General features: G+C 32.5%; 1 protein-coding gene across 1 annotated transcript in view; it reads left to right on the forward strand.

Annotated features, from left to right (window-relative positions):
• The window catches only part of LOC140751527 (uncharacterized), a 19084-nt gene continuing 4540 nt past the window's right edge, over positions 1–14544 (forward strand). The window contains exon 1 of the mRNA XM_073085420.1: positions 1–305. Coding sequence (XP_072941521.1) covers positions 291–305 — 15 coding nt within the window. The 5' untranslated portion in view covers positions 1–290. The remainder of the gene's footprint in view (positions 306–14544) is intronic.

Consider the following 14544-nt stretch of genomic DNA (forward strand, 5'->3'; position numbering starts at 1 on the left):
CGCGCGCTGCGCTCATTCGCTTTTTGCCTACCTTTCGACTCACGCGCAGCCTCCACCATTGTTCGTTCGAGCGCATTTCTCTAACGTGGGAACTGTTGACTTTTTCGTGATATATCCGCTGTACCCTCGTAACTGCGGGAACGGGTGCACGTTATGCCGTGATAGTGAGTTATCAGCCACTCCGATATGCAAACTGAGGATCATCGTCACGTAAGGTGACGGCCTGGATTGGTTCGTGTAGTGATGAGCAAAGGACAAAGTGTTTGAACCTCGCAATATAAGTGGCGACTATGGCTACAATACCCGTAAGTATATTATTTACTGTGTATTATTTTATTTATTCACTTCCTTAGTTTTTATTCTTCCTCGCCAATATTTTTCAGTTGATAAAATAAAACACGACCAATATTTATTACGTTTATTTACTTGCTAGATGTTTTTAAATTAAGTAAGATAAATGTAAAAGTTAATAATAGTGTAAAAACGCAAAAATGGTAACAATGTATAAATATTGAACACTTCAAAAGCTTACCTACATCTCTATCTGCCCTAAAGCGAAAAAAGCGTAGCTAACAGCGGAGCTTTATAATAATCCATGTTTCCGGTGACTGTAAAATGTTCTACGAGTATTATACGCTTATCTAATCATTCTCCATTGCAACAGGTTTATTACAAAAAGTGTAACGAAATATTGGGCATAGATAAAACTATTTAAGTGAAAAGAGCAAAGTTAAAACAGTTTGATTATTTTTTAAATTAAAAGTTCGCCTATGAAACGTACCAAATACTTTTTATCATTGTAGAATTAGCGTGTAAAATGTAAACAAAATCGCCTACCATATAATTATTTATTGCAAAATTATTACGAGTATGTTGTTTTAACAATGAATTATTTCTAATAATTATTTTATTAAGTCATAGTACTCCAGTTGAATTTAGGCAAAAACATGAGAGCTTACCATGCTAGGAGGACTATGTACCTTATCATCAAGAATAGTAACTTATTTCAAACAGTGATAAAATATAATTACGAACGAAAAGCTCTGGTGTTTTAACCACTCTCTGAACATTTAGCCTTTTAGAGGATGTCCTCAGCAGTGGAATTTTAAAACAAACTGATAAGACTTGACTTAATCGTTAAGCAAACACAGGATAGTTTCCAAAAAGGGCTTAATGGATAGCACTTATTTACCTTTTAAAGTTATGACGAACACATGCAATCATTATCTGCATATTCTTTTAGATGGTTGGTGACAGGGTCCAACGTAACCATTTTATGTGGTCACATCCAAACAGTGTATGTCGAAGTTTAAATGGGAGCAAGACATTTGTTATGGTTTCAGGTTTAGCAAATTGTTTGCGAATTTACTCCTTCGAATCCATTGTGTGTATTTCGGATGCGATTTTACGATACGAACGATAACGTTAACGTCGATTCGTTGTTGATGTCATTCGAAAATTTTAAGTTAAGAAATAAAGTAATAAACGCTCTCTACACTCACAGCTCTACACTAGGATTCCTTGTGTCGTGGGTGCCACGAAAATACCTAAAGAGGAATTCATCAAATCGATATGTTTCTGCCCGGGGTTCTAACCCAGAGCCCTTTGCGCGTCATACCGGTACCACTTCGCCTTGAGGTTCCTCGGATTGTTTCCCCGAGAGTTATATCAACTATACTTTATTTTTTCTTTCGACGAATACGAATCTTTGTGTACAGATGCGCATAGTATAGGTACCTACCTCCAAAGCCATGCTCGTTATTTCTTTCTATTAAAAAAAATAATACGCTAAATACTATAAGATATTTCGTAATATTCCGTGATCGTATTTTGACACTGGCAAGCGAGAGAAATTCGAGAACAAGTTTGTTTGCTCGTTTACCGAACGCGAGATCGCGGGATCTAAGCGTACGGTCATACCCGGTACGCTCAAGGAAAGTGCAAAGGAAAAGTGGTGTTTTATTATTTTAGTACAATATTGATTTATTTTATTACATCGCACCTTTGGAATTACAATGACGTAAGTGCAAAAATCGTTAAAGTGACTTATGTATGAAAACACTTTAAGAAGTGCCAAGCTATCCAATGCAACACTGACTGTTTTAATTATTGTAAATTCCGTTTAACAAAGTAGTTACCATTTTGGATTGAGAAGGAATTTAAGGCAACACATTCAAATGCATTTTTCTCGAATTCATGTTGCACTTTTGTAGTTTTAATTCTAAAGTTGTGACATGTTTTACCATAGATTAATAAAGGTTACTCACTTCTAACAAGAAAATGTACCCAGTTTTGAGAATTGAAATAGTTGCTTAAAAAAGTTTTGCCATCTCTCTTTGCTAAAATGTCCCTAAAATATTTGAAATAATTATGTATTTATTATGTAAATTACGCAGTATTAGTTATTTATTCGTAAATTTTCTCTAAAAATGTTTTTATTTGTCAAGAATTAAAAAAAATAACTTACTAATAAGCCGTTTATGGCTTCATTCAATTTCAAGGCGGCGAAGTATCTTTACTAATCTATGTGTTTTACTATAAACTACACAAAAGTCTCAATTACTTCATGATTACTTGGCAGATATTCATGCACTTAAAATACACATGTACAGAACAAAATTACAAACCTTAGTACAAAATTTACATTAAAAACAACATGCCATAAATTTAGGTCATCGTATCGCCACCCTTTACGATTTTCACTTTAACCTCGGGTCAGTGAACGTTGGCGGCAAAAACAATGGGTTCCGTGTATATTTTATTATCTGTTTAATTCATAATATCGCATCTTGCAAAAATAATGGTAACGGGTAATCGATTTTTTTATACCAACGATGATACCAATTATACCAAATGATTCAATTTTTCCTATAGGTATAGGGTCTATCATAAAAAATAATCTAATAACGTAATTTATAGTCTTTTCTATATTATTGTTATTTTAATTTTAGATTTCATTCCTTCAAACATTCAGCCATAAGGAAGTTCTTTATTACAATTATTAATGCGAACAACGTACTTAAATAGGCTATTTGATTAAATAGGCTCAATCGCAAAATATTCAATTACCAAACATGATTAGTATTGAGTCATATATTATGTAGTCGGTAGTACCGTCGGAGCGTATCGCGTACGGATACACGCAAGATAGGTATGCATTCTTAGAAGTTTTGACGTAAACAAATACCAAAAATTTAAGCATATAACATATTTTAATAATAATAATCATTTATTTCAGACAATATAAACAAAGTGCAGATTTTATTTATTTTTTAAGTTTTTTACATCTGTATTATGTTATTCACAAAAAAAGCGTATAACTTTATTTTAAAGTAACAGCTATTTCTACGATCGTAATACGCTTAATTTAATCATAATTGAATGATATGAATAATTATAAAGGAATGATTATTAAGAATTCAATATTTTTAAGGTGTAAAGACTACGCTTCCGCATTGGGCAAGTCCTCCTAATTCTATTGTTTATACTAAAACCAAACATATTTTGACGATTGACACATTAGTAAATTATTTCATTATTTTCAATATAATCTAAACCTACCTACAGTTCATGACTCTCGTTATAAAACAGAGTTACCATATACATAATAATATGAACTTGTAGAGGTTTTGTGTAGAGTGTAGTCGTGAAGTGGACGCTCGAAACCATGCGTCGTTCACTTTCGATTTCAAATTTTACTTGTTAATAGTAAAACGATTTGCTATTTCATGGTTGCCAATTTTATGTCCCAGAGTATCATGTACTGGGGTTAAAAAATAAATAAAAAATGGAAAGAAATGTAGAGCTGGTTGTGTGATGTACCTATATTAAAAGCTACTCTATATTTAGGACATGACACTTATGTAAGCAATAAACACTACTATTGTTACCGTAATATGAAGTTCTATTTGCATATAATCACTCAGATACATTTTTTTATACAATATCATTTCAGATTTATTTGACTTGCCTTATTATTTTAGGCACTATTGTATAAAATAAGGTATGTAGGTACATAGTATATAATTTATGTTTATATTTTACTTTGAATATACAGACACATGTAAAGTTGGAGAAGACCAAACAAACTTTCGCATCATTTAGGATAAAAAAGAATGTGCAAATGGCAATGAGTTATGATATTTTAGAAGATTTGTTCTCGTTTCATCTCGGCCACTTGTCAAACTGGTTTGTACTATACTTTTAATAATCTTAAGATAAAACAAGTTTCCTCGTAAAATCCGTGACCTGTGATACATACCTACTACTGAAGAAAGTAATGAATATTTAAATCCAATATGATGAGCATTAATTGCTAATGTTAGAATAAGATAGTTGTAAAGTGCGAGTCAACACGCGCAACAGAGTTCCGCTGAGGATGACCATTTTTTATCGATAGAAAAATAATGTACCTATTTCATATTATTTCTCAAACATACAGTCAAACATAAAATGGCTTTCAAAAGTAGTGTGTAACATATGTAATTAAAGTAGTGTGTACGGCACCTGCTGTGTTCAATCACTTGCTAATTCTTGTAAAACTAATTAAACGCATTAGGTAAAGAAAATCTGTAATGTTTAGTTTGTATTTCGATGTAAAATATAAATAAATAAATATTAGGCGCTTAATTTCTGTATTAATTTCCATTACCTTGATTTTGTTTGTATTTTCCACTTATAATTTAAAAGGTTGATAATTTTTACAATTAAAGGTGCACACCTCACGAATTATTAACTTAAATAAAACTGATATTTACCTACGTTATCTGCATTCAATATTTTTTCAATAACTTTACTACACCATTGTATAGCAGTTCATGGAATACACCTCTCTTCCATCACGCATCTATTTAAAATAACCGTAACATATGATATACAAATGCACAGGCAGGCTTAACATAAGTATTCTTACTTTGTATTTTGGCAACGGACCCCTAAAACATTAATGTGAAAAATTTGCATCTTAACTTAATATATTATTCTACTGTTTATACCAAATCATACTGAACACCTTGAAAATGAGAGTATCTGGTATATTTAAGTAATAAAACAATATTTTTATACTGGCTAGAAAGCACATAGAATAAAAATACCATACTAATACCATATTCATATAATAATAAAGAGAAAATATTTTTGTTAACAGTTACTTCCTTATTACGGTAAGGGTAACTACGGAACCGTTTAGAAAGCGATCAGTTAATGGTAATATCGTGGATATCTCACATACTGTACGACTTCTGCATGTTAATTTATCGCGACAATGTGTCGATGCAAACACAAAATAAGACACTTGTTTGATTGCGCATAAAAAGGCATATGAAATGAGCGAAAAAAGCCTTTCGGAACCAAATAAATAAAGTCTTAAAGGAATATTGGTTGATTTCACTTCGATCAATTGAATTTTGACTTTAGTGGCAAATACCTTAATTTCAGAAATATCTTTCTGTTAATCAAGTTAACTTATCGGAGATAATTTGTTTTGTTTTTCCCAAATTTGTTTGCCCGTATTAAGCAGGACGCAAACGTATTTACAAACCTAGCATTACATCAGCTTTATGCGGTTATTGTTTTGATTAAGACCTAGTTTTAAATAATCCTCCGTTGATTGCTTAATATCAACACCTATCTATATAATATATAAGAAGATATTTTATCCCCTCACGATAGAACACGTCAATACAGTCAGTGGTCTTGATGTTTGGATCATTGTTCTTGACGATTGTTACGTCTGGGAATGTCGTTTGCAAGCCCCCGTGAAAGCGCGTTCCCATCGCAGCTAAACCATAGCACGGTGAAGGTGAACAAACATACTTAGCGGTAATCATATGTTAAATATTGCTAATTTTAATTAAATTGCCTTTTTAGTTATATGTGCAAGATAACGTAGATAAGATGGAAAGAACGACAAATAACGTTTTAATTAGAATGCGTTATGAAATGCTTAATTGCCATTAAATTTTACATTTTATAGTTCAAATGCGCTGATATAAAATTTTATTATAATTTTAATGCACAATATTTTATTAATACTGACACACATTTGAGAAATTAAATACGGTGAGATGGTGAAGACGGAACATTTTTTTATGTAATATTTCATAATATAATATAAACAAAGAGCGGAACTAAATATGAAAATCGAGTTTTGCGCACTTTTGCGCCCAGCGACCGGATAATCGCCGTCCGTAATTAACGGCAGCGCCACATGCGATAAGTGCGAATAACTGCTTTTTCTTCCTAAATGTACGATTACGTACGATTTTTATTAAAACAACTTTTTATAGTTCATTGCAATTTTGAAACGTTCAGGGTTTATTTATATCTTCAGACTTGAGCGCGTCAGAGGCGTGCCATGGTAGTATTTTCCTATACATTGTATATTAACGAATTTTTAACCACCCTTGGTAATAGCTGCTCAGACACGGGCTCTGCCTATCAAAATATCGTGCAGAAATATATGATTACGTCGGACAGGCTTATGCTTATTATATGAATTACTAGCTGACCCGGCAAACGTGTTGCCATATAAATAAAAAAATGTTAAGGGTGAACAACCCTTATCATTTAGGGGTATAAAAATAGATAGTAGCCGAATCTCAGACCTACTGAATATGCAAATAAAATTTGGTGAAAAACGGTAAAACCGTTTCGGAGGAGTACGGTAACTAACATTGTGACACGCGAATTTTATATATAACATAAATATCTATAAGCAGATAATGACAAAAACGAAATTAATAATCATTATTTTTCCACATTTAAATTATGTGATAAGCAATTACAACACAAGAGTGATATCAATAATATAAAGAGCAAATAATTAGAACATCACACTCACACAACTATGCATTTTTATAAGTTTCAAACACACAAACATCTCTATAAGTTTTAGAAAAAAATAAGAAGAGATTAACATATGTTCAAACGTGTCGAACGAAGGCAAAGGTGTCGTGTGTGTTAAAGTTTACTTTCCATTTCGTATTATGAAACGGAAAGGTCGTAAAAATCCGTCGGTCATAAAATACTCGAACATCAATTGCGTGAACCTTTCACCCTGAGCAATGATGATAATGATCCACAAATCTCCCAAGCACGACTCAGCGATGTTTTACTATTAAATTGATTGTAAGACATTATAGAGCAGTAATATGATATGAACTTGGTTATTTCAGTTGTATGGTTATGAATCCCACGATTTGTCTGGATTTGAATTCCAGGCATGTATTATATGGACGTATCAAAACAACAAATACATTTTCAATTCATTACATACGCATTGTTGTATAAAAGGCTCTTTTTACAATGTTGAGGATTTAGACAATGGTTAATCACACTAACATGACTGATTTTAAATGTCTTTAAAATATTATGACCTGTCGGCCATGTGCTCGTCTAGATGCACGTTTTCACAGTCAAAGCACATGATCGTAACTCAAAACATTCAAAGGAGCGTGCACAGGATTTGAACTTCGGACTTTGAGATAGGAAGGCTGAATTCTGTATCATTACTAGACAATTACAGTCATAACATTTTGCGTATTACTTATAAAAAAGTAGGTGTGAATATTTACTAAGTAGATTTAAATATCTGTGATTTCAAACTAATTGCTAGATGATTAAGATCAACGTTAGCTAGAAATAATCTTATACAGGCAATTAAACGGAATGCCAGAGCTTATGCTGTAAGTAATTATGAGGGTAACATGCCACTTGTTGGTTTGATTGTCGACAAGCGTGCACTGAGATGTAATCAAACTCCATAACAGGTTCTATGTTAACCCTCCTAATACCGCACTATAAAGTATTTCTTAAGGTTTGCGGTGAACCAACAATTTATTTTTATTTTGGACGCAGATACCTATGTACATATTTGTCAAGTACAGTTTTATTTGTTTACATTAAAAAATCACAACAGTTTCAATATTTGACCTCAGTTTTAACTGTGATGATTGATAATTGTAAAGTTTTATATTAAACCATTTAACTGATTACATTCACAATAACTAAACTTCTTAAATAAATTTAAGCAATTAACTTCTAGGTTTTGTCTTGTAACACCGGAGAATTAAGTTGAAATACAAAAAAGTGAATGAATATTTGTTAAATTTTATGAAGTAATGTGTGTAAGAAATTTTAAGCACCTAAGTAATTTACTTATGTAATAAAATGTTATTAGGCCACATATAAACCAATGAAAACTTCAAAATGTTTAAAAAATACTGTCAAAAGAGGTGTACATTAAATTGATAATGATAGAATCTTATGGGACTATAAACACCCGGTTACATTATAGGGTTAAGTTTAAGCGTTATAACATTTATTGATTAGACAGGTTATCGGCCGTAAATGACGGTCGCCCACGCAGCCTCCGGTGTCAGTTCACTCTCAATTTCGATTATAATCAAATGATGTGCAATCGTTTGAGATACGCTACAGGTAGTTAATAGTTATGATTGTTCGTGTAATTATAAAAGAGTGATTAGTATATTTTACAGTTCAATGAACTCAACATCAATGTTTAGTGATTGTAATGAACGAAAATAATAAATGAACGAAAATAAATTGTAATGAACGAAAATGAAGTATATCATCGATTTGATAGAGAACAAAGTACATAGAAAATGTTTATGGAAGTTTTGGTTTTTTATTTTAAATATAATAAATCCGTTAAAACCAGATAATTTTGTCTGCTGTGACTGAGCATATCTAAAATTAAAATTTCAATTGACGTACAAATGAATTCTGAAACCATCCGTTAGGAGCGCTGATTGGAAATGTATGGGCAAATACGTAAACAAATACCAAAACAGTCATTTTTGTAAAAACGTAATAACTCATACTAAGGGTACATACAGGTAGGAATCCCGGTTCCACATGTAGATTATTGCAGATGTCTAAGTTATTACTTGGGAAGTAGAGAAGTGGTGACTCTACTTCCCAAGTGGACTGTAGGCACGTTTGCTACTCAATTTTATAATATACTTATTGATGAGTCAGCAAATATATATGCGAGATTAATAACTGTGACATGTGAATCGCACATCGTCAGTGCCAGTCACGACACGAGATGCTTTCTCTGTTTTTTCCCACCTCATATTGTTTGCTTTAGTTTTGGACTGTTCTTTGTCCCCACTTAGTACGTGGGGACATGATGATTACCTATTATATAGTTAGGTCTTTAATTTGTTTTGTCTCGGTCTGATAAATGGTGTTTCGTGATATTTACGAATTAGGTGTTCAGTTATAAATTCGTAGCTACATCTGTTAAAATAAGTACTAATATTTTCTAAGACTAAAGATATAGTAAATTTGACGGTTGTAGAATCCTTTGTGGTTCGACACCTATTTCTGCCTTAATAATAGAAATAATAAGCGCTGCTGTGTTCTCGTTTGAAGGGTGGGTAAGGGAAATATACTTTTCCGAGGCGTTTCAGTCTTCAGGGGTAGCGATGCATCTGGGGCCGACCTCAAGTAGAAATATCTTATCCTATCTGAGGTTGATTACAGGTCTTCATGGGCGGCAGTAGCCACTAACCATCAGGTGTACTGCAAGCTCGTCTACCACTCCTATATTATAAAAAATGAAACTGATTGCATATTTTAGCGTCAAATGATATTACGCGCGCTGCTGTAACACATGATTTACTTTCGTCTTGGTCATTTGCTCAGTTAAAGTTTGACTGCATCAAAAATATTTTATTAATTACTCCTTGCGTGTTATTTGTACATTATATCTTCCAGTAAAAGATTTCCTATTTGAAATAAATATTTCTTTTTGAAATATTTTCTTCATTACACATTCCCTTTCTTTTATACCTAAAGCTTTTAATTTGACACTTTAAAACGCATTAGAAAAGATTTTATGAAATTGAAAGTGTATGTGTAGGTACTTATAGGTAAGATGTTAGTTGATTCTAGAGTTAACTAGCTAAATGAAAGGAGGAAAAGTACTAATTATAATAAATCTCTAAGAAAAGTTGTGTCGTGTATGACTCAGAATCGTGGTAGTCGAAAGCACTGACCTTTGAGTCTAGACTACCTTAGGTCTAGTCACAGATAATTTATTATAGAGTTCTACTCTCATCCCTATGAGATCATCTTTACGTTGTCTGAATTATATATCACTCTTTGTTAAACGCTTTTATTAAACTTGGAATATTTTTAGGTTGTCTCTATATTTAAAAACAACGCAAATATTTTAAAAGTGCGATGTGCATTGTGCAATATGCATTGTGCCTGTCAATTTAATATTCTTAATTTAAGCAATTTCTCTGGGAAACTGGGACAGAATAATTACACCAGAATTTACTCATAATTTCGAATATTGTTATCGTATGTTTTTGCAGTACTTAATTAAGTTCTCTACAAAAAAACTAAAATGCATAATCGTAATAAATATTTTTTATTTATGCAAATACCTTAAACAGTACTTGCATTAAGCCAACTTGAGAAAATTAATACGTTTAATCAGAGATTCAAGACCAAGATTAAATAGTATCAAGAAATACCAAGAATGACCATCTTCATAAACTATGAACATGGAACAGTATCTCTAACTAGCTAAGCATTGCCCTTTGGCCCTGGAGAGCGGATCTTATTCCGACGATCACACACGACCCTACCAACACCAAGTCTTTGACCTGAAATAAATTGTGGTGTAGGATTTTTGACTTGTATTTTTATGTGTAGACTTATATTTTCCCTAGGCTTATCTCTGTATAAGCTATACTGACATGAACTATTCTCATGTACTTTTATTTTAGAAATTTTGACGTAGGAATTATATTATTTTAAAGTGAAACGAATCCTATGTAAAGTTGCCTATAGTTTCAGAAGAATTAACTTTTTAAACCTTATAACTTTACCATGCAAAATTCTCTGTTCTTGTGAGATATTCCTATAAAAAACGGTTTGAAGAGTGTCACAGTTAGTTAGGTAGCATTGTAGTAAGCGATAAAATCATAAATGTGACTGATATTTTTAGTTTTCGACTTTTCTGCTCTTTAACAACAGTAAGCGACGTGGTATTTTTATAGCTGTCCATGGGCAATAATAATCTTCAGTTCATTATTACAACGGTACATAATATGTAACTCAACGCATCATTTTGGAAATTAGGCATACCTACCAAGACATTTGTATAGCAATTTGTATTCTGTGGGTTGGGTCCGACATGTCAGCTGTTACGTTAGAAATAAATGTATAAACGATGAGGCCACTTTCACTGTTTTGTACGGGTCACCTTTCTGTAAATAACTACTTAGTATTTGTAGTTTAGTTTTAATTGCCTTCATTTCTTCATTCAAGACAATTCTATGCACAAACAGTCTATATAAAATATTAAGTAAGTACACCACGCACTCAGATAACAATTACTTACTCATTATAAAATCAAAAATAACTTTAGTAAACATTATTATTATTCTGCATATTAACAAATACGTTATTTCCTATTTATTTCAGTAGTAATTCATTTCCTATTTATTCAGTAGCAATTGTGAATTACTATGTATATACATAGTAATTAGTTAATTACATGTTGCTGGTATGATAATATCAGTAATATATACTTGTTAACTCAATATCCTCTAGTTTGTGCAACATATTTAATAATTTGCTTCCGGAAAAATATTATATTATAGTTACTCTTATATAATACAAATTAAAAGCTTTAGCAAACAGATATAGATTAAGCTTCCAATTTTATACTGATTCAGTTAATAAGTAATATCGAAAATATTTAATGAAATGTATTATAAAATTAAAATAGCTCAAGGTAGGTTCTATCTTTAATCTTATTTTATAGACATCATTACAGCTAATTGCTGCATCTAGTGTTGCAATGTTAAATAATTATGTCGTATTCCTAGTTTTATCTACATTTAGATGTTAACGCGTGCCGCATACCTGCTTTCCGGGAAGTAAATGTTGCTACGAGCAATTATCATTAAGGCTTAGTTATAATTACGTAGCATTATGGTCATAATATAATCATGTTGATTCAATCTGTTTTAAAAATTTGTTTATTTACCTTAAAAAATAGGGAAATGAACCCCTTAAAAGGGGTAACACAGCTTTTATGAATGTATCAGAGATGACGTAAAGTTTTAACAATTTCGCCGACTATAAAGTGTGTAAGTATATGATAATGTATATCCACGGAATATGATTTGAAGATAAAAATTGAGAATCTTCGCCTTTTCATCGTCTATTGTCTGCGTTGTATTTACTTTTAAATCGTATATTTCTCTTGTTAAGTTTTTTGTAAAGTATGTCATGCAATATATCTAGATTGCGGTGTCTTTGAAAATACAAATAACATGTAACTTTGAGATTTTAAGTAGATAAATCATGAGAAAAAGTATTAATAAGACTTGTTAAATAGCAATGACTCATAGAAGATACACAACACACTCGCTACAACAGGCGCATCTAATCAGGAATTCACACTAAAACTAAACACAGATTATTCAAATTCACAGACGAATGAATGGAATAAATTAACGAATGTTATATCGGGATGATGTGTTCGTAAAGTAATCAAGTTCACCTAGTTTTCACTTTTGCGTTTTTGTCATGAGAAAGAGTATAAGGCGTCTTATGGCATAGGAAGAAAGCATTGCGTTTTGTTGAGCAATTAAGTAAAAGTGGAGGAGCGTGCGAACAGGCAAGGCCATTGCTCTTTACAATGACGGATGACCTTTGGTCAAACATGCGGCGCCGGGCCAATGAACAGACTGTAATCCTTACAATTCAAATTGTCATATGCGGTATCTGATTTCTTAAAATCATGCTGTTATAAAATGCTAAAGATGTTTCGTCATTTTTTGTAGTCTTGTGTGGTATAGAGCTGACTATTGAATATAAACATATTTTTGTTATTTATTCGCCGTAAATTCTAATTTACACTAATGTTCATATTTAGGATGTAAAGCCGAATAAAGTAGGAAAAAGGTAGAATTTGTTACTGTAAAAGCTCCTAAGAACAAGCGCAAAATGTCGCTCATTCTATGTAAGCCACTCGAACTTAATATTTTTCTATACCAAAATTTTGCTCAACAAAAAAGTATGAATGACGAATCGGAACATTTCCGTTCACCCATACTTAAATAACATACACAATACACATGTCTATTTTGATGTCTGGTGCGGTATTAGTCGAGGCTACTACGCTTTGAAACATTGTCTTTGAACAAGATGCATGGAAAACGTCAAAGTATTATCATACTAGCTGACCCGGCAAACTTTGTGCCGCCTCAAAATCTATTTATCAAATATATTTCTTTTAAAATATCCTATGTTACTCGTGGATAATGTAGCTTTCGAATGGTGAAAGAATTTTTAAAGTCGGTCCAGTAGTTTTTGAGCCTATTCATTACAACCAAACAAACAAAGTTTTCCTCTTAATAATATTAGTGTAGATGACATTTACTTTTAAATGAAATCCTTAGTTTCTAACTCGTAACGGACATAAGCGATTGAACCAAATGTAATTTTCACTTTCTGCACGTATTTATTTAAATTACGCATACACCCAAACGTATGTAGACACACGCAAGTTTCGAAACTTGGATGCCATACGAGCGACGAATTTGTTAAAGGTACTAAGAGTATGCCAAATGCTTACAGCATTGCCATTTTTAAGCAATATAATTTGGTGACGATAGGGCGTATTTTTATGTAATGTTACTTGATACTTGACAGATCTGAATCCAGCGAGGCTCATAATTGCCCCGGGCAATGTTTGAACTTTGCGCCTTTGAATTTGTAGTTATTTTTTGGCAACTTATGTTATGATGTAATCCATATAGGTAAAAAGGTTCTATTTTCCCGACCACGAAGGGTAATGTTATTCGAGAATATGTATGTATGTTTTACCTATGTCTTTAGGACGCCCAGTAACTAACGGGTTTTAACAAATGAGGTTAATATTCTTAGGTGGTATCTCGCAACTTTGCACTCCCCTATTGGCAAAATTTACAATTGTTTATTTCTGTCCATGTGTCAAGCTCTACGAGTACAAGGGGAAGCTCACCATTGATAATAATCATTTCAAAAGTAGTCTTCCGATAGCGTCTATCGGTTGTATTTTATGAGAAAAGAGAAAAGTTCAAAGAATGGCAGCCCGTGGGAAACAGGTACAATGGCTTGGATATGTCACGGCGCGTGTTTCACTATATTTTCTAAGTAATTACAAAATGAATGTTAAAGCATAATTAAAATATGCTGCCATCCAGGTCTACCTCATTTTTACTTTGATTATACAGTAAGCGTCAATCATATGTGGGCTTGTGGGCTACAACTACACTTATTATAGCTATGCACAGCTGGAGAAGTGGCGCTATTGTTTCTGTTCAAAGTATTTTTAGATGAAAGTAGCCAACGAGCTGAGCACCTGATAGCGAGTGGCCATTGCCGCCCATAAAAATCTGTGACCGTGAAATAGACGCGTTGTCACTTCTGAGGACATTTGCCACATATGTAAGTTAGCCGCTGTCCACACCCTTCTATCACAACGCAAGAAATGCTTTACGTTAGAAG

Source organism: Epargyreus clarus, unplaced genomic scaffold (genome assembly GCF_041222505.1).
Source record: "Epargyreus clarus isolate Ecla_fem2 unplaced genomic scaffold, WU_Ecla_fem_2.2 ptg000023l, whole genome shotgun sequence".
Lineage (NCBI taxonomy): Eukaryota > Metazoa > Arthropoda > Insecta > Lepidoptera > Hesperiidae > Epargyreus > Epargyreus clarus.